The following is a 27,020-nucleotide window of genomic DNA, read 5'->3' on the forward strand; positions in this document are numbered from 1 at the left end:
CATAATGTGCAAGGAGCCCTGGACTAGAGGGAACGTTGGAGACACTAAGAAAAGCCAGACAAGAGCAAGAGGAAAGCAAGAGTTGGCTTTGCAGGGTGAGATTTAAGTTAAACAGCTCTCCACTTCTCGAAACTGCTAAAACTATTGGTTTTTTAAAAGTCTTTTATAACAGAAATTTCTGTAATGATTTTTAAAAATCTTTTATAACAGAAACTTCTGCAGGAAAAATAACTTTGCACGTCTGAAAATCGAGAGCCACAAATTCCCTTTTTAACCAATGAAACGAATTAATTTCACATAACACTTTTATACCACCAGGCACTGTTCTAAGTACTTTGCAGATATTGAGTCATTTAATTTCATGACGATTTGTAAGGAAGGTATTATTATTACGCCCATTTTAAAGACGAGGAAACTGAGGCACAGAACGATGTAGTAGTTTGCCCAAGATCACACAGCTCGTAAGCGGTGGAACCAGTGTTCAAACCCAGGCGCCCTGGCTCCAGAGTGTGCGCTACTAAACACTAGGCTGTACTGCTTTAAAATGTAATTTTCATGTCTTATGCGTTTATTAATATAATTTCTTATCAGGGAAAAATTTCTTTAAAATGTTTCTGGTTATTCCAGCAGAACAGCTCAGACTTTCGTTCCGGCAAGCTGCCCGCTGCCTCCCCTTGCCGCCGTTCTGCCAAGCCTTTTCACTGTGCCATCTGGAAGCAACTTAATTGTCACCAAATTGCTCCAACACACTCGCGCTCTGGTCGAAACAGCGGCCCTCATTTCCTTGGCGTCATTTAAACCCAGGTCCCTCCCTCACGCCCTTCAGGTAGAGGCTGCGCGTCCTCCCAGGCTGCACTGGGCCCTGGGGTGGAGGAAGAGGTGCTGAAGGCTGGTGACGTTTTCTTAGTCCTCGAAGCTGCTCCGAACCCAAACCTTCCACCGTCACGCAGAAACATTTCTTTGCAGCCTGACATTGCCTGGTCGGAGCGCCATCCGTGCCTCCTTGTCGCCGTCACCTATCCAATGCCCAGGCACGCGCGCACACGCGCGCACGGCTGACTCGAGGCCTCAGCGACACACTGTTCCCCACTGCCCCTAGTTCCGCCATTGCCCACGCGGCTTCAGAGTATGTGAAGATGATGCACCCAGCTCTCTTGGCGCATGTAGTTTCTCGACCTCCCCTACTCAATGATTTTCACCTGCGTGCCATTTTAGCCACTTCCTCCCATGACCGCATCCTGGGCATTCATAACCTGGACTGGTTCCTGCTGTAAATCGTAAACGCTAATATTCTGCTCTCTAACCACAAACTCCCGCTCTCCCAATCCCTCCGCTCTCCTGCTACGAAGAATGCATTGCTATTCTTCATTCTCATGCAGAACCCCAACCCTGAACCATCTCACTGTCCCCGGAATTGACAGGTCCTCTCTGGCTTCGCCTTCTTCCCTTCTTCCATCTCTCCAATGACTATTTTCCCAACATTTTCAACTCTTTCGCCTACTTTGTCTTCCATCTAACAAATCCCGCAAAATTCTGACTCAAAGGCAACTCAACTCCTCGCCTCTCCAGCCCTTTCGCTGCTGAGTGCTTCTGGGAACCACACAATCCTGACGCTTGGTGCAGATGGGCTCTGGCCCCAGAGGGGTCCTTCAGGGTGGTCCACTTTCTCCTTCTTCCTTTCCCCACTGTGACTGTGGAAAATACCTTTCTCCTCAAACATCTCACACAACCTGCTTCTCTCCTAATCTCCTTTCCGCCCACCACTCTCAGTTCTGTTCTCCTCTGATAGTCTTACTTCCAACTTAGAAAGATCTACGTCAACGGGCAATAAAGTCTTCAAATGCCTCTCCAGATATCTACAAGTTAAGTACTTTCTCATTTCACTCTTGTCTCAGTGGAAAAAATAGTTCTCCTTCTACTCAAGGTACAGAACAAGCACTCAAGAAAATGGAGAGAAAGAACTGAGGAAGGAAAAAGGAAAGGAAGAGGGAAGAAGAGATGGAAGGAGGGAGGGAAGGAAGGATGCTGAAGTCAGCCAGAGAAAATGAGTCTTACAGAAATTTAGAAGGGTTTTGTTTTGGGTTTTTTAATGGTCATATTTTATATAAATAAACTGCCCACAAAATCACTTTATGGATCTGGTTTGAACAGATAGCCTGGGGATGGCGTGTGTAATGTCTCTACAGCAACTTTTTTAAAAGCTGCTGCTAAACTGATGATAATGTTAGAAACTCATGGTCACATCAGAATTCAGGAGGAAATTCAATTGTATAGGTGACTATTAATTGTGTTTGTCTTTGAATTTTGAAACAAGAAAGACATGAGAACACAATTGCTCTTTAATAGCAAATTCGTTTTAATTAAATACTTTCACCTTGAACACATACATATGTTAATATTATGTGAATTCCTGAGCAAAGGTTTCTATCTCTAAGTTGCAACTAAATTATGAGAAAGACAGCATATGTTGTATTATGTTCTTGCATATTTTTTTAGACTCTCATAAATAGTATTTCCTTTCCACATTCGAATTTCTGCATCCAAACTCCACAAAGAGCAACTCGGGGAAGTTTTACCGGTGTTCAAGCAACGTCTTTGCAGTGACCCCCGGTGGCAAAAGGGATGAACATGTCAGTTTTCGTAAGCCACAACTCAAAGGACTTTTTCACACTGATAAAATCTCGATGACAATAACAAGTTCCATATTCATAGCACATTCGCTTTTGGCGAAGTGCCTTCACACTTTCCACTTTCATTCCTACTTTTAAAAAGAATTCGAAATATATAGAGAGAGAGATGTATATTCATATTCATGTTCTAAATTTATTCTCTTTCTTCTCTTTCACAGTAAATTTCACAATAAAGATCGTTTTATCTTTTCCAATAAGAATATCATACGAAAGAGTATGCACTTTTATAAAAAAAGGTGTTCATGTAATAAGAACTTTTAAGATCTACTTTCTTAGTAAAAAACCTTTTTTTAAAGCCCATAAGATGAATTTTTTGTCATATTTCCAATTCTGAGTCAAGATAGTTTTGATGTATACAAAAATCTAGATATTATGATTTATATGTGATTTATAGAGATCTAGATATAATTTTAGATATAATCCTAAGATTCAGCATTCATTTAAAAAGCTCAAATGGAAGTTTCCTCTGGAAGGCTCTCTAGCAGCCTACAAATGAAAGTCTCTTTGCAAATGGGCTGATTTCTGACATACAATTGAACAAATCTCCTTGAATTGTTTATGCATGAAACTCTTAAAACTCTAGTACATACAAGGCAAAGCAGCGACAAGAATTTGAAATATGCATCTGTAATTCCCAGACTTTAGAGTATAACTTTATGAGGACATATTCCATACACCTCCTGTCAAAGTTCTGATTAGAGGATTGTGAGGACACATGATTCTGTGTCTCTGCTTGTTTTACTGAAGACGAGTACGTAGTAGACGCTCAATTTAAAAGAACGATCGACTGAACAGAACTGAGGCAAAACAATTTTTCAAAGACCACAAACCTTGTGGTTTTAGCCTATGTTCTTAGCACTTTCTCCATTAAAAAAAAAAAAAGATCTAATTGATTCTGAGTCTCATTCATGTCAGAAATAAGCTCCAAAAAAAAAAAAAATTCCTTAAGAAGTCAAAACAAAACATGGCTTCTATAAGCTAGACACTAAGTCATTTTTTCTCTTAAAGGATAAGATATCGTCACACATATGAATGGATTCAACTAATACCAGGTAGGATTTAGGGTCTTGATGCGATCATTTAACATCTATTAACGTTTTAATTTGGTCTCCTATACAAGCTAAGAACGTCGAGGTAAGATGGGATTCAGTTGGAAGAATAACCACAGGGACAGATACGCTGTCCCTGCGCGGATTGCTCTTATATTTGCATTTTATAAATATATTCATCACGTGATGGCTGTCGACTCGATGCCTGACGCTCGAAGCTTCTGTTCAATTTAACAGCACCTCCGGCACCTCCACGACCAGACAGAAACATAGCCGTCTGCTGAATGTCACCAAAGGTCAGTGAATATCAGTTTACATGACCCCTGGACTTTAACTTTTTCCAGACTAACAAGGGGGACTTGTCAAAATCCGAAGCTTGAGGAGGTGGGTTGAACACACCTCCACAAATAAATAAAGGAGTCTGCCCCCAAGCTTCATGGTAATTCACAAGTTCCATCTCAAGAGCAAATGGTGCCCTGTTCCCAGCCTGAGGTCTGACGCCCCTCCTGGGGTGTTTTTTATACTCCGGGAAGACCTCTGGTCACGCTAGATTTAGAAATGAAATTCATTTACTGCGAAATAAATCACCATGAAAGGAATCTCCAGACACACCGGCCTCCCTAGCGAGGCCTTTGAACAGCGCCGTATTGTGGACGACAAGCCCGACGGGTAACGCTGAAATACTGCTGTGCCCGGAAGATAAAAGGCACAGAGAGAGGCTCTGGGTGATGAACTCGTGCTCGAGGAATAAATCAATACCACCTTTGGGACCAACTCCGCCGCTTTCCAAACAGAAAATGTGTGTCGCTTTATGACGGACTGCTCGGCTACGGCGTAGCAGTATCTATAAAACACGTGGTGTGAGCGTCACCGCTAGTCACGCTGAAGGGCGGTGTAAACACCGTGTCTTTATTATAAGACCATCAGAACCTATCAGGACAGGCGGATGCTACACCATAATAAATCAACTCAATAGGAAAAAAGCTCTCGCCCCAACAATCAGTCTAACCAACTAACCGCATCTGTATCCACGTCTTCTGCTCTTCCTGTTGTTAGAATGAGGAAACGATCCAATCCCCTCGTATCTGTGGCAAGGACCTCCACAGGTGCCCTGCATTTAACGCCACCCCCTTAATCAAGGATTTGCCTCATCTGTTTACCCAGTCTTTATCCTGATTCTCCTATATTTATCCCAATTTTCTCTCTCTTCTGGAACATTCTCATCAACACGTGAATATTCTATAATAGCTCCCACCTTTCAGAAGCATTCTCTTGCTTTTACACAGCTCGTGTCCCATTTTTCTTTTTCCCTCTATAGTGAAACTTGAAAGAGGGGTCTATTTTCTCTTTCCGTTTCCTCACATCTCAGTCTCTTTTGAACCTTCTCTGAAAAGACTTTCCTGCCAAACCTCTCTTATCGAGGTCGCCAATGACTTTCATGTGCCAAATCCTAGGGTCAAATCTCTACCCTCATCTCCATTACATGAGAACATAAGAGTCTGGGTTAGATACGAAGATTGGCAGTAATGATGACTTGGGCCAAGTTCAAGGCTGCTTTGCTTCTGCTTACTACCGAATCTTCCAGCAGACAGCGGAGAAGATTCACTAAGAACACAAGTGCCTAAACGGACGCTGTTTCTCAGCTCCTCTGAGAGGAGTACTTTAAGTCTGAAGTGGAGCACAGCCTGAGGGGACAAGGGGACAAGGGCAAGAAATACGGGTGCACTGCCTTTCCTGCCATTAGCTTGGGTGTACCCCTTCATACGAAGCAAGCTCAGCCTCACTACCCCGTACTTACCAAGCCCCGCGTTCCATTTCTCACTGTGTCACAGGCTCCCTCTCAATGTCTGAGCAGTAGACTCGGGCTTGACCTACAACCCCCCTCCTCGATCTCACAGCAGCATTTGACACGGCTGATTGCAATGTCCTTTGTGAAACCCTCTGTTCAAAATGCGGCTTCTGGAATGCCACGTGGGTTCTCTGCCACTTCTCAGCTGCCTCTGCTTCTTCTCCTTCCCCTCACCAGGGCCGTTTCCTTGGTCCTCCTCCTCTTCTCTGTCTACCTTCATCCCTGACATGATTTCAACCCATTCGTCTAAGGAATCCGATACTGTCTGAATTAGTTCTCTAGGGCTGTCGCAACAAATCACCACAAACCGGTGGCTTCAAACAATAGGAACTTATTTTCTCACCATCCTGGGGCCCAGACGCCTAAAATTGAGGTGCCAGCGATCCTGCCATCACTCTCCCAAAACGCTCTCAAGGAGGGACCTTCCTGGCCTCTTCCAGCTTCTGGCGGCTCCTGCGGTTCCTTGGCCGCGGGGGCGCAGCGCTGACTCTGCCTCCATTCCTCGTGGCCCTAAGTCTCTCTCTCAGATCTCCTCTCCTTTCTCTGATAAAGACTGGCCATCAGGTCTGGGGTCCGTGCTAAATCCAAGATAATCTCATCTCAAGATTCTTAATTACATCTGCAAAGACCTGATTTCTAAATAAAAATGCATTCACAGGTATGGGGTGGGGGGACGGGCCTTAGACATGTCTTTTTTGGGGGGAGGGGAGCACCATTCGACTCACTGCTCAACCTCCAGGGCGATATCTCCCAGACTCATAACTCCAGCTTGAAACTCCCTCTCAAATCCCAGTCTCCAGCATCACTACTTAAACATCTCAAGTTCTACACGTCCAATAAAAAAACTCCAGACGCCCTCCCGCAAACATGTCCTCATCTACTATTCCTAATCACAGTAAATGGCATGGTTTGGCCTGTGCCTTTGGTTAAAACTCTCGGAGACATCCTTGCTTCTTTCTCTGCCTCAGAGCAAACCGTCAGTAACCATGGTCAGCTCTGCTTTCAAAATGCGCCTTGACTCTGACAGCTTCTTCCCTCCGTCCCGTTGCTCTCTCGTTCCAAGGCCCGTCAGCTCTCTCCCCACTGGGCCTCTCTGAAGAAGAATCTGCCCGCTGCCCTGTGTCTCCTCACGCTCCTCCTGTAGGCATTTCTCCGCGCAGCAGGCAGACCGACTTGTGAAAACATAAACCGGACCGTCTCTCTCTGCACTCAAAGCCCTCCCGTGGCTGCTCACCACACTTTGAACACAGTCTGGTCTTTGTCGTGGCCAAGGAGACCCCACAGGACATGGCCTGCCTACCGCTCTGATGGCGGAACCTACGACGCCCTTCCTGTCACCGAGCTCTGTCCTCGGTGGCCTTCTTGCTGTTCCTATACGTGTCAAGCCAGTTCCACTCCCAGCGCTTTGTGCCTGCCATCTGTCCCCTTTGCCTGGAACGTTCCACCTCCGGAAACCGACAGGGCCTGCTCCCTCATTTAGCAGTCAACCCCCTGCTCAAATTCAGCCTCCACGGGCCGTCTTTCCAGCGTAGCATTCCCACTCACTCTTTTCCTTGATCCCGTTTCATGTCTGTCGGTACCTGACGTTACACCAACCTGACATTAAAATCATCGTTTGTCCGTCATCTGTCTGTTTCCTTCACTAGAATCTGAGCTCCAAATAGCCAAGCATTTCCCTTTGTTTGCGATCGTATTCATGATGCTCAGCATAGTGTCTGCCATATCACAGTCCTTCATCAACTGCTTGCTGAATAAATGAAGGAGCAATAACAATGGTCTTGTAAAATTAGTTAAAGCCATGTAACTATATTAGAAGCTGATATGGAACGTGAAAATCACATTAAACCAGTTGAAGATCATTTTCACCAAGAGCTTCTGGGAAATAATGAAGAAGTGTTCATGTGAGAATGTAATTATGCACTCTTTCGAACCAATTCTTTTTCTAGCATTTATAATATTTGCTCGAGAAGCTAAGTCTTTAAGTTTGTCAACAGGTCTGTTTCTTATACAGATTGACGCAGAGATAGTCTAATAAATCTCCGCCTTACAAAAAAAAAAAAGAATTATAAAACAAAACCTAATACATCATAACTCTAACTACGGTTTACCACGTTTAGTACAACACTTCATTGAGCAGGTTTCACTCCAATTGTATAAAACCCAACGTGTGTTCGTGACCACCCCTGAACAAAGTGTTTAAAACGCAGCCGGCACGAGAAAGCTGGAGGAGGCTACGGCACGCTGACCTGTCGGTCCCAGAGAGACGTGAGCTCATATCCCGCTCGGCTACTTACCCGCCGGCTGACCGCGAGCCAGCTCCGGAGCCTGTCTCAGTCCCTGCTGCACAAAACTGGACCACACCACCTACCTCACAGGATGCTCCTGGCTACATCGTATGACATAGTGTGATTACACAACTCACTTCACTTGAATACGTGCTGTGAGCCAAATCACATCCCCTAAAATACGAAAACTGTGCATTTCATAAAGCGGTTCCTCTGTCGTACCTTTCTCTGGGAACTCCTATGACCTCACGTGTAAGAGAAGATGCCATGCAAACATAGAGCTTATTTTTAAAAGCAGCAGAGAGTCACGAAAATAATCAGAAATATGTACTGAGCATCTACTTAGTCCAGCATCCTATGCGGTGGTCCAGCATAGAGAGTTTACACCACTGACCACGAACGCCCTGTCTGGCTCCACAGATGCCTCGTGAATGTCGCCTACAGTTAATCTGACAATTTGCAGGTGAATCTGAAATTATGTTTATGCTGCATGATTAAAATATTCAAAATAATTCTATTACAATTCTAAGTGTTATCAAGCCTCGTTAATTCATATTAGAGTAGGCAGCAGTTTGGATTACAGAAAGCTACTGACTTTTTTCCCCTGGATTATTCCCACTATAAATTATGGACAATAAATAACAAAGCAGTGTCCTTTGAATCCTTTCCTAAAGAAAATAATTGCTAGCATTTGGTTAGCCATTTAGAGTTAAAATTATCTTTACGGATAAATTTATCTTATTTATCATAGCAGGCTTTTGAGATAAGGTTTATTACGATTTCATTTCATTTTAGTGATGAGGTAATGAGGTTCAAAGAAGTTAAAGAACTTGCCCAAGGAGGTATCACTGGGAAGCGACGGATCTGCCTCCAAACCCTGTGGTCTTTCCCTGATACCGTTTCATAATAAAGTGACTTGTGGAGGACTACTCTGAGGAAACAGAGCACTAGACGCGGCCACAGACGCACTGTGCGGCTGCAGGCATGCTACTAAACACTGCACGTCACCCGAACAGACTTCCTCACCCCGAAACAGGACCTCACCCCAACCGACCTCACGTTACGCCAGTGAAATTAAAACCTGAGCATGTCCGAGCACATTGAAGAGTTAGGGCCATGCAGCAGGGGAGAATAGATGTCAAACATTACATAATTCTGATGACGAGGCGTTCTAAACTTTTAAATAGTACAGCCGTTCCTCTCGAAGTTTTACTAAAAATTCTCATTTAGTCAGTAAAAACATTTTTCACAAATCATGCAGGAGATAAGCTTGGGCTTTGTCTAGTCACAAATTTGTGACATTCTACATATACTGAGAGAACGAATGATTCATCATGAAACTTGTTTTAATGTAAAACAGACACAAATATTTCCCAGCATTATAGTAATATTTATTTTGTAAAAGCTTCTATTTTGAATATCATTAGGCAAATAATTTAATATTAATTTATCAACATAAACTGTCTTCCCAAGTATATATTTAAATACATCAAGTCCAGCTCAGGTGAAAATGGCCTGAATTTGGTACAAAGTACAGACTAACGGGACAGTCTGAATTCTGCACCAGAAATTTTGTTGACTTTAAGTAGTTCAGGAAGATTAGAAATGTCTATTTTCTTAGATCTCCTTAATCTTACATTTATTTACATAGGTTTAGACTACATTTCCTATTTATTTTTCTTTCGGTGTCTTAACTACAAAAGCTCTAACAATATCAACAACAGCTAATTTACTTAATAACAAATTCGAGTTATGAGAATTTGAGTTACCTTAAAACATACCCGACTCTGGCATTTTCCATGAATTCCCTTCCATTTTCGGGGCCGCACACTCACCTTGAGGATCCACATCTTTAGCCAGCTTCAGCGCGTCGGAGTTTGCGAGGTCGGTGTTGGCTGGGGTGACAGCCAAAATCAGACAGTTCTCGCGCGTGATGAACTGCATAATCATTTCTCTGATCTGATGCTCGATGTCGGCTGGCTGGTCCCCCACGGGCACTTTCGTAATTCCAGGTAGGTCGATAAGGGTTAGATTTAACACTATGTGAAAAAGAAGGAAAAAAAAGTCTTACAATCACCTTCAATGCCAAAAGATACCCACAACGCGGAATCACCTGTCACTTTAGTGACGATAAAACAAGGTCACCCTTATATATTGTAAATCTGAATAACGCCTACCCATGCATGTAGAATAGAAAATACAAACTGGCTTTGCAGTTTTTCTCTGATTTGTGATACGGTTGTGCTATGCCAAATGGTCGTCGTAACTTGATTTGAAAGGCACCGATTTGCACGCCTAACAGTTTTCCCAGAGGGCTGTCATATCCTCGCCTGCGGGCTTATAATCAAAGCACTGAATGTCACGCACGTGTGCTGCCTGCCAGCCTCGTACAGCACATGGCCTTCACAGGGGGCACGTCCTCAGGGCCAGACGTGCGCGTCCCTTCAAGCCCATCGTGTGTGACTCACAGAGGTTAACCACTTAGCCTATCGGAGAGCTGTGTGGGCTACACAGCCGGCCTCACGGAGCAGGAGACGCCCCCTGACTCAGGGTTGGCTCCGTGTCATCTTTGAATGTCATCGTTGACCCTGTGTCATTCGTGCTCTGTTTGAAAAGCAACAGAGCTGGATAAAGTCTGCCCCACTAAAAATTTAGTCAGAATTGAGACTCTTCCACATCGCGCAGCATGGCTGCGTATCTAAATTCTAAGTTGCTGCTGAGAGTCAGGAAAACAAAGCCCAGTGGAATCCTCAGGAAAAGGACAAACAAGGCTGCAAAAACTCCGACAGGCGAAGACGCGAACACAGCACCACGACCTCTAAGGTTTGGGCAAAGACCGAAGATATGAAAAATGGACGTTTTCATGTACTCCTCTTTGGAGTTTAAAATAAACATAAAGGCAATGTTTTTAATGACGTACTCAATTCTGATCTTTTGAAAAGTCATTTCTTCCTGCCTCCCCATAAAAATAAATATTCGAGCTCTCTGGAATATACCACTCATGGTAGTATCCGAACTCTGCCCTAGAAATGCGGTACTTTTTGAGAGGACAAACCATCTTCCATACAAATAATGCATATTAATTAGTGTGCTAAAATATTTTGAGGGCAAGAATTTGGACTTTTGATATTTAACTCACCGTGCGGGGAATAGACTCGTAAATTAATGGGTATGGAGGAAATGCCTTTATTCACTCCGGTCACTCGATCCGTTTCAGCTTCAATCTCATGGCGAACTTCATCAAAATCTGTAAATTTTTTCCCTTTGCAATGTAGAAATTCAGCATATTCTACAAAAGACAAATCAACACAACCTAAAATTGACGCACTTTTGCAATAATTATAAGGAAACAATGTTTCTTTAATTACAAGTCACAATGTCCAATATTGTCTCTTAAACCATCAAAATGAGAAAACACAGCAGCTACTAAGAAGCACAGTTAATACTTCAGAAACATTAAACGTACTAAAAATGCTAAGAATGCTAGATTTGCTAATTTTCAGATAAGCGCTTAAGGACTGTAAGTCATCTTGCCTATTAAATAACCTGAAGAGAATGATAAAACATACAATAGCATCTGACTGTCAGAGAAACTAGATCTGGGGTATGCGCAAACCTGTCTACAAACCCTATGAGTATGTCCTTTTCAATATCGCCACTTTATTACGATGGAATGCTAAGTTATATCAATAAAGGTTCAAAAGGCAAACATATTTAGAAACAAAGATTGCTTAATTCTTTAAAGAAAAATAATATAATATACAGAATATTTTAGCTTTACAATATACTGGTCAAAAAAACCTCTAGAATAGCTATACAATGAGCAGAAAATTCATTATTTAAATTTCAGTAACATCCTAGTAACTGTTGTACTATCAATTTCTCTAGCTGCTTCCAGAGATATCAGGTGTATGATAAAAAACACAAGTCATAAAGGAAGATGAAACTATTGAGCCTAAAAAATGTATTATAATTTTAGCAAAGAGACCAGTCTTAACAAACATTTCAGTTTCTCCAATAACTAACTAGTTGCACAATTGCTCTACCTGATTTAGACCAAGGCTAAGAGTCTTGGGCCCAGATACTAGCCAAAATTATTGCTGGCCTTTCTACCATTCCTGACCATACACATGTAACCCTCACCCACTACGGCAAGGCCAATAGGGGGACAACTATAAGATGTGGTCCCTTGTCTTCAACAGTCTAGCAGCGGCTTGGGAGCTAAAGATTATGTCACAGAGGAAAAAGTTAACACAGGCAGCAAGAAATAAGTGCTGCTGTGCATTTAAAATGAAAGGAAAGGTGGAGCCAGTAGAGATGATGGCTTCAAGCTGCAGTGCCCAAAAAAGCAGGGAATTAGCAGAGGACTGAAGAGCGGGGTGGGTTTGGGTAGAGGCAGAGGGAGAGCATCGCCAGATCCGGGCAGGCTGTCATCCAGCCTCTGCCTGGACCCAGCCGCTGACTAGGAGCTGTGGAAATGTTTCTTAACGCTGGTATGGAATTTCCTGGCTTATCATATTCCATTGGTCCAACTTTTGCGCCCTAGAGCTACTCACGCACAGTCCCCATCTACGTGAAAAGGCCGGGACTGGCCTGGGTGCCACCTTCCTGGGCCTCCTGCCCGTCTGATCCCGGCTCTGGCCTCCGGGTGGCAGCACAGCTGCCAGGCCCCACCCGGGGCTGGAAAGGTCACAAGCTCCTGAAGTGGACCAGCCAGCTTCCGCATTAATTTACCAAGAGCTGTCATGACCAATTTTTCAAAACTTGAACTGACAGAGGATTTATTTAATTTCTGTCTTTCCTGTCCATGGGCATGGGTGTGAATATTTGTCTGTCTTTGTTTCTCCACATAATTACACATGCACTTCCTGGAAAATGGCAGGCTAAGACTCCAAAAGCTCATTCCGCAACGGCAGAAGCCCACACGGCACTGTAGCGTGGCTGGGCCTCAGAATCTGGTCTCAAGAGAGTGCTGCGTCGTCTACGTGCTCTGGTTTGCTTGGGACAGAAATTCTCAGAAGACGGAGCCTATCTTCACCCATGCAGTGGCTAAACTGGTACCATGTAAACACAAGAGTTTAAAGACAAGTAGAGGATAAAGTAATAAGAAAAACAAAGAGAAACTAAAGATGTCACATCAAAAAAAAACAAAAAGTAATAAGTAAAAACAAGTCAAATGATTTGGAAGATAAGAAAGTGTACTTTTTAACTCAATATAGTCTATGGAAAATGCACACTTGAGGACTTACGGCTACCATAATTATTACTTTCATAGAATGAATGAGCTCTGGATCAAGGCTACGTTTCAATCAATAATTCAAGTAACACAATTGTGGCTTCTCTTGTGGCCACTAGATGGCGTCGACTTGCTTTCTCCGTTGGAAACTCATGCCCTTCAAGAAGGTTGTAAAAGATGCCGTGTGCAAGTTAGATTTAAATCCATCCTGGACTCCTGAAAATGCGTTTAACTCAAAACCGAGGGTGCGGAATTGCACAAGCCCATCTCAAACCTTTGTGTCTTTTTAAGGATAAGGTCCCTAGGAATTCAGACAGATGTAGGGACGTCTGCATTCACATATTTATTCAACTAATGTTTATTGAGCCCCTTCTTGCCAGGCGCTGTTTTAGAAATTGGGGGTGTAGCAGAGGGGAAAAAATAAGTCTCTAGCCTCATGAAGCTTAAATCATAGGGAGAAGAAATAGCAAACAATGTGTGTGTCAGATAAGCGCTATGAAGAAAATTAAACGGTTATGGGGACATTGAATGCTGGGGGAAATGGGGCACTTTGTTATATGCTGTGGTTGAGAAAGGCTTTTCTCGGATATGAGCAAGTGACATTGGAGCCAAGACTCAGGAAGGGACGGGAGCGAGCCGCGTTGGCAGACACGCACGGGAAGGAAGTGCGAGGGGAGGTCGGGGCTGTGGCACTCACCTGGATTGTGCAGGGGCCACGGGGCATGTGCAGGGCTTTGATTTTCCTCTGGGACAGAGGATAAACATGATATGACCCAGGTTTGAAATACATAACTGTGGCTGCTGTGTTGGGATAATGGAGACGATGAAGAGAAAGAGAGGAAGCTGCTGTTGGGATAACGGAGCTGAGAGATGATGGGGCTTGGACCAGGGCAGCAGCAGCGGGAGGGGCGAGATGTGGTTCAATTCTAAGGCATTTGAAGAAAAAGATGGATTAAAGGTGGGATGTGGGAGAAAGAGAGAAGTCGGGAGAGCTTCAAGGAGTTTTCGACCTCGGCAAGGGGAAGAATTTTGAAATGGAAAGGACTGAAAGGGAGAGGTTGGAGGGGTGGGAGTCGGGAATCAGGAGCCTAGTTAGGGACCGATGAAGCTTGTGGTCCCCATACACACCCGCCTACGTAGAAAACAGCATCACTGTGATGGCCGAGGACGGCACAGCTGCCTGCATGAGACACCGGCCACATTCAGTCATCTGCCAGGTGGAGGTTTATCCCGAAACTTCCAGAAGATGGCAGTCGAGTGCTTGAGGAAAAGGGCAGCTTTTTCTAATTAGCACAAAAATGCCTTCAGGGCTGGGCATGTGAGACTCTCATCGAGGGAGAAGTCTACGCTAGAAACGTATATATTTGGAATTCATTAAAGTCAGCCAAGTAGATGAGGTCACTAAGTGAGAGGGAGATAGGGAAGAGGTCACAGCAGTAGAACTTGGGTCTTCTGATGTTTAGAGGTGATGAGATGGAGGTCGAGCAAGAATGGTCAAGAAGATAGGCGAGCGCCCACAGCCAAGAGGGTGTTTCATGAAGGAGGGGGACCTTCCACTCCATCCAATACCGCCGTCATGTCAGCCAGGACGAGAACTAAGACCGAACCACAGAACCAGGCAACTCGAGGGTCCTTCGGGAGGCTGAGAAGAGCTGTTACAGTGGAGGGGGGCGGGTGGTAGCCTGCTTGGAGTAGATTTAAGAGCGAATGCGGGGAGAGGAAGTGGAGGCTGATTAGAGGGAATTCTTTCGAGGAGTTCCGATGTGAGGAAGAGGAGGGCGGCTAGAGAGGGGCGGGAAGTCTGGGGGCGTTTTACGAAGAGGGGTGAACTAACAGCGTGTCCACAGGCTGGTGGAATGAACCCAGCGCGAGGGGAGGGAGGCGCTGCAGAAATGAGAAGGGATGAGTGCCGAAGCGACCTCTTAAGGCAGAAGCGACAGGAGGCATTAGACAGGAAGAGGCCAGCCGACCCACGGGGACGGGGAGGAAGCGCCAGGCCGGGCACGGGAGACGAGGGGGAGAACTGACGGTGGCGGGAGCGCGTGAGGGTCATCGGGTGGCAGCGAGGATTTCTCCTATTTATCTAAAGTCTTTTTATATTTTTTTCAAAATTTCTGTATATATTCTCACTGCTCAGACCCTACAAATACTATTATTTCTACCGCAAAGTACATCACAACCACACACACGTGTGCACGCACACACACACACACACACTCACCGAGCCATCCTAGATGAGCGACCTAAGAGTAAGGGGAGCAGGGATGTCGCCTTGGGTCTAATCTATGCCCATCGCTGGGATTCAAACCTCCTGGCAAATCAGAAGAACTAACGGGACAGCGGGATGTTGGGAAGGGTAATAACAAATATGGATTTGGCCTTCGTCCCAGTTCCTGGCACGGAGTTCCCAAAACCCTTGGAATTTCCTAAGTGAGGAGAGATAATGGCCTTTTGTTATGTGACTAGGGTGACTTTCTTTCGGAAATCACCTAAGGAAGGGGGCTGGTTGCCAGGAGACCCAACCTTACGATTGGGGGGTTGGAACTTTCAGTCCCAGCAACGCCCCCCCCTTCACCCCCAAGGAGAGGAGAGGCTCTGGAGATCAAACTCAACTGCCGACGGCCAATGACTTCATCAATAATGCCTATCCAACGAAGCCTCCATAAAAACCCACAAGAGCAGAGTTCGGCGAGTTCCAGGCCGGCAGACGCATGGAGAGAGTGGCCAGCAGAGGGCCCAGAAGCCCGGTGCCCCGCCCCCCTCCCGCATGCCTTGCCCTGGGCAGCTCTTCCCTCTGGCTGTTCCTGAGTTGCATCCTTCTAAAATAAATTGGCCTCTAGTGAGTATAATGTTTCTCTGAGTTTTGTGAGCCATTTTAGCAAAGTGATGGAACCTGAGAAGGAGGGTGTGGGAACCTCTGACTTACAGCCCGTCGTTCAGAAGGACAGGCATCAAACTGGGTTTGCAGCTGGCATCCTGAGATGGAGGGGATCGACTGCAACCTCCAATCTGTGTCCAGTCAGTCAGAAGCCCAGGTAACAGCCTGGGCTGATGACTGGTGGCTGAAGTCGGGGTGGGGCGCAGGGGCCGTCTGGCAGGACTGAGTCCTCAACCTGAGGAAAATCATGCTGCCTCTCAGAACTGAGCTGCACTGCAGGACAACCAGCTGGCGTGCTTTTCGGTGAGAGGAACACCCCAGAACCCCACCACAGTGAAATCGGGTCCCAGAACCTAAAGAGGCAGGAGCTACAAAATCCTTTTTCTATGGTCCCAAAGAGCCTCGTTGGAAGTCATTCACCCTTCAGAATAGGCCAAACTAGCTGATCGATAACTAGGCTTTTTAAGAGCTAACAAACGTGTGTGTTCTGAGACTTTTAGACTACGGTAAATGAACACGTCTGAAGGTCTAACAAATCTCATCTACGGGTTCTAAGACATATTCTTTCCCACAGAAAGGTACAGTTTCCAGTGGCACACGCTCTCTTTGCTCGTTCTCAGTGTTCCTTTCATTCTAAATGCTTGGCAGTTGGCCACATGAAATGATGCTTTTTCAGATAACTCCAGGCTTCCATCCGGGATCAATCTAAATAGTAATTAAATTTCTTAGGCACAAGTTCGTATAAAGGATGTTGGCTGTGTGCATATAAGCACGGGAACCCTGATAATGCATCCATGAAGTTCTATTTTGCGTCACTATAACCTGTCTTGCTGAAATTCATGTATGTTTTCAGTTTTACAAAATAAGATTCCTAGTTTTAAAAATCTTTCCTGTTTCCTCAATGTTAAAAATAACCTACATTCGAAGCAAAGATTGAAATACATTTATATATCAAAGAATGATTTGGTGGGGGGAAGAGGGTATTTAAAAATCAGAGCTATCACTCTATTTCATTTTTATTTCCCTGTAAAACATTTTAGCACTGTCATTTCTACTGATCATGAAAAACAAATTACGCTGGGTTAAACGACTGACAAATTGTTTAGGGGAAGGATGATGTGGTTTATGCCTGGGCAACGTTCCAATCATCTATGAAAAGCTCAGCATGACCATAAGAATTTAAATATTTCCAATATGCCCCTTCCATAGGGAAAAACATGCACATGTTTCAATTAATCAAGGTTAAGTGGAAAGGAATAATTAAGGAGCACATGCATGTAACCTCTTGCCAGCTTTCAGTCTGAGAACTGGAATCTCCAATACTTTTTAGCTGGAGCTTTGTTTCTGAAATGTTTTAATGGCAGTGTTTTGCAAGCACAGAGCTCACAATGAAAATAAGATGCACGAGCTACATAAACAGGGAACAGTTTCCACTGCAACGAGCTGGATTCACTGGCTGTAAAAGCATCTAGGTATGACTGCAGTGACAAACACGCTTCCTCAGAGGCAGAGGCTACATTTGACCCAGCTGTGTTTCCCTGAGGCCCAGCGTACTTAAAGAACATCTGTAGATGTCTTCCTTCTTTAAAGCAGTCCGCTGTGCCTACCACTGAGCAACACATTTTGAAAAACAAAATGAGCCTTCGCGTCATTCCAAATTGAAGGCAAGATCCTGGACTGTGGTCGAGTGAGGAGCAGAGCGAGGCAGATATGAGTTATACAGGCCCAGATAGGAAGCAGAACGCACCTGTGTCACTGGGGGAAACAGAGAAAGTCTAGCGATGAAAGGAGGAGGAGGGGGACAGGGGGAGGGAGGAGGACGAGGAGAAGAAGAGGAGGAGGAAGAGGAAGAGGAAGAGGAAGAAGAAGAATAGAGGAAATCTAAGGAAGCAAACAGTTAAGCCGAGGGGGGAGCCTAGCGGGGACTGTAAACTAGAGGTCTCAGAGGGAGGGTCGAGGACAGTGGGGTGGGCATAAGGAGACCCAGGGACAAAGGCAGACGCCAGGCAGGGAAGACAGTTTGGGTCATGGCTCTGGGACTCCTCAAGCAGAATAGGAGATCGAAACAGGACTTCAGGCCCACATGAGCCAGATGGTACCAGGCTGAAAACCAAGAGCTGGTTCAGAGAACGGAAGGCAGCAGCTTTTCCTAGCATACAAGGCCAAGGCCACTTACAGGGACCTCAGGGTAAAGACAGATTAATATCGATGCCGACGGCTTCAGCGTTTTCTAAGGGTGAGGCTGAGCCCCACGTGAGGACTGCGTGGCCCCAGATGACGGGAGTAACACTGGCAGACGAGACCAGGGCCAGCATTTGACAGTCATGCCCCCAGCGGTGAGGGATTTGTACAGCATCGTCTGTGACAAGTGTCCAAAACAACAACCAGAGAATCAGCAGCTCTGACACCGACACAGCTCGACCTGCTCCCATATTTCTTCACAGGAGCTCAAAGAGCAGAACAAAAACCAACGGAAGAAGATGTAGCTTTGGGTGGTGAACACACAATGCAGGATACATATGACGTATTATTGAATTGTACACTTGAAACCTACTTGATTTTATTAACTAATGTCACTCCAATCATTTTAATTAAAAATAAATAAAAAATAAAATAAAACGTGCGCACACAAGAAAATCAGCTCTATTTCATACTCATACAGTCTCCATGCAAAACACAATCGCGACATGAACACATTCCAGACACTGAAGCCAAATGATAAGGTGATCGAGCACTTGGCCGGCACTGCAAAGTGGATCATTCACTCTAGGCCTCAGCAGCTTCCCGCATGCGCGCCCTCCTCTCCCTGGGAATGTTCTCTTCCGCCGACTCCCACCCATTACTCCAACTTTCCTGATCTTCCTCCCCCCTCGCCAGTGGCTCCTTCTCCACGCCCTTTGCTCACAGTTCCTTCTCTTCTCTTCCACACTCTCAATCCCCACTAGGCTTCCTTGATCTCATCTCATCTATTTGCCTTAAAAACACTGTATACACACATGCGCACAAACGTATACCCCCAGATTCACGCCTCAAGCACTCACCTCTCCCCTGAACCCTAGAATTAAACAATTATATCAGATTCTAATTGACATTTCACCTTGGATGTCTAACAAATATCTCAAAATGTGCAGGTTTGAAGCCGACCTCTTCACTCCCCTCCCCGCCCCCAGCACCCACGCCGCTCCTCCTCCGAGTGTCCCACAGTGTTCCACGGCTGGCCTGGCTGCTGACACCACCAGTGAGCCAGGGGCTCCGCCCACGTGAAACCAGAGCTGCCTTCGCTTCTTCCCCCCCTCGGCTCCCCCAGAAACCTCGGCGCTCAGCTGGGGCCTCCTCCCCGCTGGACTCCCCTAAAAGCATCCTACCCCGTCTTCCCGAGTCTACTCCTGTCCCACTGACTCATTCTCCACCCAGCAGCTGGAGGGACCTTTATAAAACACAAATCAGATCATCTCTCTCCTCTTGTTAAAACCTTTCAGTGCAGTAAGAAAAACCCGAAGTCCTCGCCCCGGTCTACGAAGTCCTGGACCACCGGACCCCCATCTACCTCTATTTCTAACGCTGTCTCTTCCCTCTATGCTCGTGTGGCTTTAGCTACAAAGACCTCCCAGTAAAGAGTGCTCTTCAAGCCTGTCCCCGCCTCGGGCCTCTCCCCCAGCTGCCCCTCTTCTGGAACGACCCCCTCCCAGACCTCTGCCTGTGTGGCTCCTTCTTGCCATTTACTTCTCATTCGAAATAGCATCTCCGTAGAGAGACTTCGCTGCATGGGAAAGAAAGGTAGCAGCTCGCTCACACTCTTATCCACTTTGTTTTCTTCTGTGCACATAATCACTATCTTAACTTTTTCCATCTTCACCCACTGGAATATAAGCTCCCAGAGGACGGCGACCATTATCTGCTGTACTCCCAGTGCCTAAAACAATGAATTGCATCTATTAGGCACCCAATACTTGTCTGTCGAATTAAAGAACAAATAAATGACTGCATAAATCAGCAAATGAGTCAACAAAGAAACACTGGAGGATGCTCAAGGTTTGTAGGTATGAGAAGAAAAAGATCATAAACATGGCTTTTGCCCTACTGAGTTTGAGAAACCTTTGAAAAACCCAAGTAGAGTTTCAAGCAGTCAGTTGGAAATAAGAGTCTAGAGTTTAGCCCAGGGGCTACAAATGAGAGAGTCCATGATAAAGAAGAGAGAATGCCTAACGGAATATGGAACGACAGAAAAAAAGCCTTGGGTAGGTGCAAACAGTAAAGGCCAGGGAAAAGACAGTACATCAGCGAAAGAAGCGGAAAGAGAGGCCAAAGAGATAGAGGGAAAACCAGGAGCATCAGGCATCACGGAAGCCAAAAGAACAGTGTGTTTCAAGAGGGAGAAAGTTATCCATAGTGTTAAAAGCTGTTGAAAGGGCAAGTACTAACGAATGGCTGTTGGAATTTACAGAAACTGCGTATGTATTATGTAGTTTCCTGTCTCCTTAAACAATGTCCCATATACAATTTCAATATTTTTTATTAGTCCAATGATTTTTGCTATCCTTTGTTTACTTAAAAATTGTTTTTTAAAAGAATTGTTTTATCTTTTTTACGCTTGTTTTCCTGTGTCTCGTCTCCTGCTATGAGGTTAACAGCTGTCGTTTCTTGCTGTTGGCAATGCATCTGTTTGTAAGCCATATTCCCATTCTCTCTCAAGCTGTATATTTTATTCTAATCTAAAAAATCCAATAACTCAGTGTGTATGGTCTGAGTCTAAAATAGAACTGGAAACACCCAGAGTGAAAAACTTTGCAATGCATGAGCTTCAGATTACGGACTTTGTAATATTAATTTTGGCTCCCCAAGCCTCTCTGTGCTTCCTCTTGATAATCAGCTAAGTTCAGAAACCGAAAATAAAAAAGAGGTTTTTAAGTAACTGAGTTATTACAATATTATTTTTAAATAATTGAATGTACAAATTCAGAAACAGCAAATGATTTAATGTCATTTCTTGTTCTGATAAGACAAAATATAAGGTGATCTGCCAAGTAAAAATCTGTAGAAGTAATTAAAGGCGAAATGACTTGACTAGACTTTGTTATGAAAATTCAAGTAATAAGATTTTGATTCAAAAATATAGAATAGAAAGTCTAAGATTTGCAAAATCTTATACACAAGGAATGAAGTTTATAAATGAGATTTAAGCAGCGATCATATCAGAGCTACGAGTATATAAATACATGACCAAAAATATATATATATTCTCAAAGAAAGCATTAGAGCTACAATATGTATTGCTGGATACTTTATAATATTTTAACTGCTTGGCCAAAATCAACTTTTCTATCAGGATGTGCTTTTATGTACAAGCTGTCAGCAACACGATTCCATCTAAATATTTTAACAAGATCTTAGTCTAGTTGGTAAGCTCTTCAAAAGTCTTCCTGACAAATTGTTGAAGGTCATTATCAGCTGGAAACAGAGCCAGCTTAACTTTTGTATGTGATGAAAGCTATAAATGAAAATTCATTTTTACATATAAATATTCAATTTTTTCAATAATGTTTTTGAAAACATTACCTTTTCCACTAAATCACCTTTACATCTTTATCGGTTATCTATCTATAGATCTATTTTTTAACTCTATTCTGTCCCATTGGTTTATTTGTCTATCTTTATGCCAATGCCAAACTACCTTGATTATTGTGATTTTATATTCAGTGTTAAAATCAGGTAAAATTCATTCTCCAAATTTTTTTAAGTTGTTTTGACTATTCTGGATCTTTGCATTCTTGTCCATTTTAGAATCTTGCCAATTTCTACAAAATAATTTAATTCTTGAATCTTTATCTAAAGTATTTTTTGCAATATTACTCAGAAAAGGTTTCCTCCTCTGGCCCAAGTCTGCTCAGACACACACACACACACACACACACACACACCCTTATGTGTGTACAAGCATCTTTAGCTAAAAGCATAAGAATTTTCTCCTGGATGAATATTCTGCAAAATGCATTAAAACTTAATAAAATTACAGATTCTTACAACTGAGAGGTATATCTCCTCTAAACTCTGTTTCACTAGAGCAATCACTTCAGTGTTGTTGGGGCCATATAAAAATATTTATTATTTATGGCCCAAGCACTGTCTAACGAGTCAGAATGCTACAGCTTGCTAATTAGAATACATACTTTTGCAACAGAATTCTGAAAAAAAAAATAAAGATTTTATCTCGAATGTGTGAAAATTCTTGGGCATGATATTCACAATCGATTGCATAAAACTAAAATGCAAGGTAGCTTCCTCTTATATGGTGCCTTTGCTTCATAAATGACTCAGACAATAGAGTCAATTCAACCATTTCTTGAAAACTTCTTTTAAAGGGAAGAAAAAGAGAAACTAAAAATTGTTTTTAGTAAGAAGAAAACTAAATTTATAGAACAGATCAACTAGTACATGAATTATTTAAATGTAAATACATAAATTTAAAATACTTCAAGTTCTCTTTTAAGTGATTTTTGTTTTTAACTCCAGGAAATTCTTATAAGAACATCCAGCACTTACGAAAACTCAATGCATTATGTGGTCAGTTTAAATGATGCCAACAGAAATGTACCTATAAAAAATAAAGTAAGTTCTGATCTGAAACCAGTACTACATTTTTTCAACTCAATTAATACAATAGCTTAGCTGCAATAGTCACCAATTATTTCAATAGGCACTTGATTAGTAGAAAACCCACAAAGACACTTGCTTCCTTTAAAGGGGCTCAAATGGAGGTAATCGATGACTTTTGCAAAATAAGACGATAGGAGTTAGAAAAAGGACAATCAGTGAAAAATACATGTGATATAAATCACCTTGCTTGAAAAACAAGTGACTCATTTTAGAGGGTCCTCAGACATAACACTATCACACAGACCCTAGTGAAAAACGCAGTCTCCAGAACAATGTATTATTAACCACTTGCTCGTCCAAATACCATCTTACTAAACGCTGATTGGAAAATATGCTCTGGGACTTGATAACTTTTGACTTGGTTTCATAAACTAGAAGAGCGGATCCAAAATGTCTGCATACTTCCTCTTGGACGGGAAAACGTATATGTAAATCACTCCTAAAGTAAAGTGGGTTTCCCCCGTTAACGTCCCTGCGACATCAGCCAGGCCTGTACAGGACGGCACGGTCACGACCATGAGTGATTAAGACCATGGAGTCACACCTGCACTTAAAGGTTCTGCCATTTCTTCGTCATGTGACCTGGAAAGCCATCTAACTGGCTCAGGCCTCGGTTCCCTCCTCTGCGAATGGCGTCTCTTTTATAGGTTGCTGGGAGGACAAGAGCATCGCCACGTCTGCTTCTGTCATCAAAGTCCCTCCAGCGACTAGTTACACAGGCTCGACAAACGGGTATCACATCAAAAAATAAATGAGTGAAAGCGTCGAACACCCAGTGAGCCCTTAATTTTAAAAAATAATCAAAGAAACTTTAAATAAATACTTAACGGGTAATCTAGATAGCAGAGGTCTTAGTTTCAGACTGGTTAGATAAGTCGCCTGAGGTCACACGGCTAGGAGGTGGCAGTTCGTGACGTATTAAATCCAGACATTCTGATTCCCAGGGACAATCTGTTGACCATCCCATGCCGAATGCTTCTCATTACTTCAAGCCCTTCCCTCCTCGAAGATGCCGATTTTCAGCTTTACACAACCTCCTTGTTCTCGACAGTTCCTTCTTTGCACCTGCCAGTCCCCTACATGGGCATCTCAGAGTCCAGGGATCACACGTGTTCCTCTCTCTGTCGTGATTCATGATACGTGGGCTCTGGAACCCTTTCCCACAAAAATGTACAAATTTACATATGTGCGGAATTTTCGGTATAATTTCAGGATATTTGTAGATAAGTCTGCTCTATCCTCCTCCTCACAGGAATATGTGCTATGTAATAAATATAATAAAGTACTATGTACTTTAACTACATAGTATGCTGCCTTCTGCGTAGCAAACACTCAAGAAATGGTTTGTCTCATCATGATTATAATCGGTACTGGTCAAAATTTGCCTAACAAGTATTGTTTCCACTAAAAACTTCCTCTGATTGCTCTGCTGACTGTGAAGAATGCTCTTCTCCTCCAAATTTTATAGGGCTCCATGAATGCAGTACTCGAGTGATTTTACATGTAGAAAGAACCTTGAAGATTCTCTATCCAAACTAGCACACTTAAGAATATTCACGTAACATGCATGACACATTCCACACATACAGTAACCACTCGTTTATATGTCTTGTCTCCAGTGCTTCAATGAAAGTGCTTAGAGGCAGGGACTGTTTCTTCTACATCTTCGATTTAGCATTCCTTAAGGATTCGGGAATAAGTAAAAGAATAAATGAGTCAATGAATGAGTAATTCCAAGACTCACGAGGCTTTGAATGTCTCTTCCACTATTTTAGAATTTCCAGTATTTTTTCCTCATTCACACAAATCAACACTACAGGGCAAAATCTGTTTCTGAGCAGATCTCTGTAGGATCTTTTTAAGAGCCATCTCCTCTCCTCTGGTCTAATCTGTTATAGACACTAGCTCGGGATAAGACGCTCGGGAGGATGTTATTGCTCTCCAGACTTCATTTTAGGAAGAAGTTTAATACCAGAAAAATATTATATCTGCAGTCTCTCAAAACCTGTTCTGGCTTTTGTGATAAGGTTTTCAATTTCCTTGCTGATGATCAAGCCTTCAATTACACATTGTGCTTCTTAGGAGACTGTTTTAAATTCTGTAATGTAATACATCCTTTCAACTAGGAGTTGTCTTCTGACCATACAAAAATCTACGACTGATTAAGGAACTAGTATTATAGGCAACACCCAGTGTTAAGCTACAATTCACAGTCTCGAAGTACCTATCCATGTTGGAAACAGAAGACAAACTTATGAAAATCAAGCAAAAGATTTACATAAGATTTCAAGACAGAAAACACCATGAATAACTGAGAAATAAATGGCGTGCCTTGGCGCCTTGTGGATTTGGCAAAGAGCGGGGCCTTGTAGACTAAGATGGTCTGTAAAGGATGTACAGAAAGAGTCTGCACTAGATCCGAGAGGATAAATTGGAGAAAAGTCAAAAGAGAAAAGAGTACATTTAAAACTACCAATGATAACGAAAGCAGCAAAGCGACGAAGCTTAAAGGAATCGTGGAGGAGACAGGGATGGACCGCACCCCTGAGCGGGCAAGCGCCGAACGAGGTGTTGCACAAAAAGCATTTGGCAGTGTCTGTTCCACGCTAATCATATAAAAAACGGAGGCTACTGTCAAGATTATTATGATTTCATAAACGATCAACACGAAGGTGGCGTCTGGTCTGACACGCACTTCGTTTGATGTTTAGAGCCTGTTGGGGAAAGAACTTTTGATAGAAAACAAAACTGAATTCTGATAACAGCGACTGGTTCTTCTCTAGTAATATCCTCGGAGAAGAAATGAAAGAAAGAATGAATTGAGGGTCACTGGTAAACAATGAGCAGTGAGAAGTTAGAAGAAATGATCATTGTACACACAACACCATATACACACAGTACTACACTGTGTGGTTTAAGAGTGATTTTCACTATAACCCATCTTGGTCTTAAAAGCTGGTTGTAGAATACAGTAAGACAGAGCTGCATTGCGTACAGAAATTCATACTTACCCCCAAAATAATTTACAGGGTAATTATACATCTCCACCAAAATCTTTTCATTTATCACATTTAAAATAGAATTTGAATCTAAAAACTTATTTTTTATACATCTTCTTAGGATATATCTATTGCATAAGTCACAATATAAATTAACATATATTAACTCCTGTTAATACCCCCAATATACCAGCAAATACATATTTTATCCTAGCCAAACTGCCATTTCTCAGTTTTATAAGTAAAATGAGGATAATATTAATATCCCATAAAAGGTTTCAAAGTCAAGATTCACCAGAATTGTTGCCCTTAAAATTTTTTAATGTATAGGAGTTCACTTTTATTATTCTTTAATAATTCTGAGTTACTGGATTCTCTTAAAAGTTATTTAAAGATATAACAACTTTTTGTGTTTCAAAGTAGTCCATCTATACAGTGAAAACAGGAGTAGGATGCAGAGGAAAAAAACTATATAAACCAAATGAGGAAAAGTGCTCATTTTTATCTGTTTCAGCATAAATCTGTGGTTTTGCCCAAGTGCAAGCTCCAAAGCCACATGGATTTGTATAGAAACTTACTTTCTAAAAATTTCTTGACTCTATTCTAAACCCTTCCGCCAACACCAAGCAAAGGAAGCCATCGTCACCTCGTGTGGGCAGCCCACCCAGAGTCCCGCCTGAGTCTAATCTACCCTCCTGTCAACACGGCCATCCACCTGGCGTGCAAGGCTGACTCGGCCAGCCCCTTGCTCCACGCCGCTGAGAGTTCTCCACTGTCCCTGGCGCCTCGCATACCCCACCCCAGTCGCCCGCTCACACGAACACTGTATACTCCGGCAACCTCGTTGTGTTTCTCACCTCCAAGCTTCTGCTCCAACTCACTTCCAGAAATATCCCACCCTTTTCCTGGGTTCTCCCACACACAGACACCTCTGCAAACGTTCATACACATGCATGCAAAAAACGCGGACACACACATACCCACCTGGCTCTCTCCAATTCAGCTTAAGCATCTCTTCAACAGAAAGTCTTCCTCTGCTACCCATGCCCCTCACCTGTTAGGTCAGGTGTCACCCCTCTATAGTCTCATAGCAGATATGGTTATGGCTAGGGCTAGGGCTAGGGCTCGGGCTAGGGCTAGGGCTAGGGTTCTGGTTATGATAGTAGCTTTATCACTTTATTGGCCACACTTTATTGCTGTTTAAGTCTCTGACTCCCCTTCTGGTCTGGATTCCTGTAGGTACAAGACTATCTCATGTTTGTATCTGATTCTTCTACATCTGCCATAGAGCTTGAAACATACAATGCACTCAGCACATATTGGGGGAAAAGTGAGGTCTTTTATAATTGTTCTGTGTAACTATCAAAGTCAGGATCTTAT

At 43.3% G+C, this 27,020-nt stretch overlaps 1 protein-coding gene across 11 annotated transcripts in view; it reads right to left on the minus strand.

Moving 5' to 3' along the window:
* Positions 1-27,020, minus strand: part of DNM3 (dynamin 3) — a 354,287-nt gene that overhangs the window by 260,243 nt on the left and 67,024 nt on the right. For all 11 annotated transcript variants that reach the window (XM_036234646.1, XM_036234642.1, XM_036234648.1 and 8 more), the window contains exons 3-4: positions 11,013-11,162; positions 9,709-9,912 (exon numbers count right to left, since the gene is read on the minus strand). In XM_036234646.1, coding sequence (XP_036090539.1) covers positions 9,709-9,912; positions 11,013-11,162 — 354 coding nt within the window. The remainder of the gene's footprint in view (positions 1-9,708; positions 9,913-11,012; positions 11,163-27,020) is intronic.

The sequence above is a fragment of the Rousettus aegyptiacus genome, unplaced genomic scaffold (genome assembly GCF_014176215.1).
Source record: "Rousettus aegyptiacus isolate mRouAeg1 unplaced genomic scaffold, mRouAeg1.p scaffold_m13_p_17, whole genome shotgun sequence".
Taxonomy (NCBI): Eukaryota; Metazoa; Chordata; class Mammalia; order Chiroptera; family Pteropodidae; genus Rousettus; species Rousettus aegyptiacus.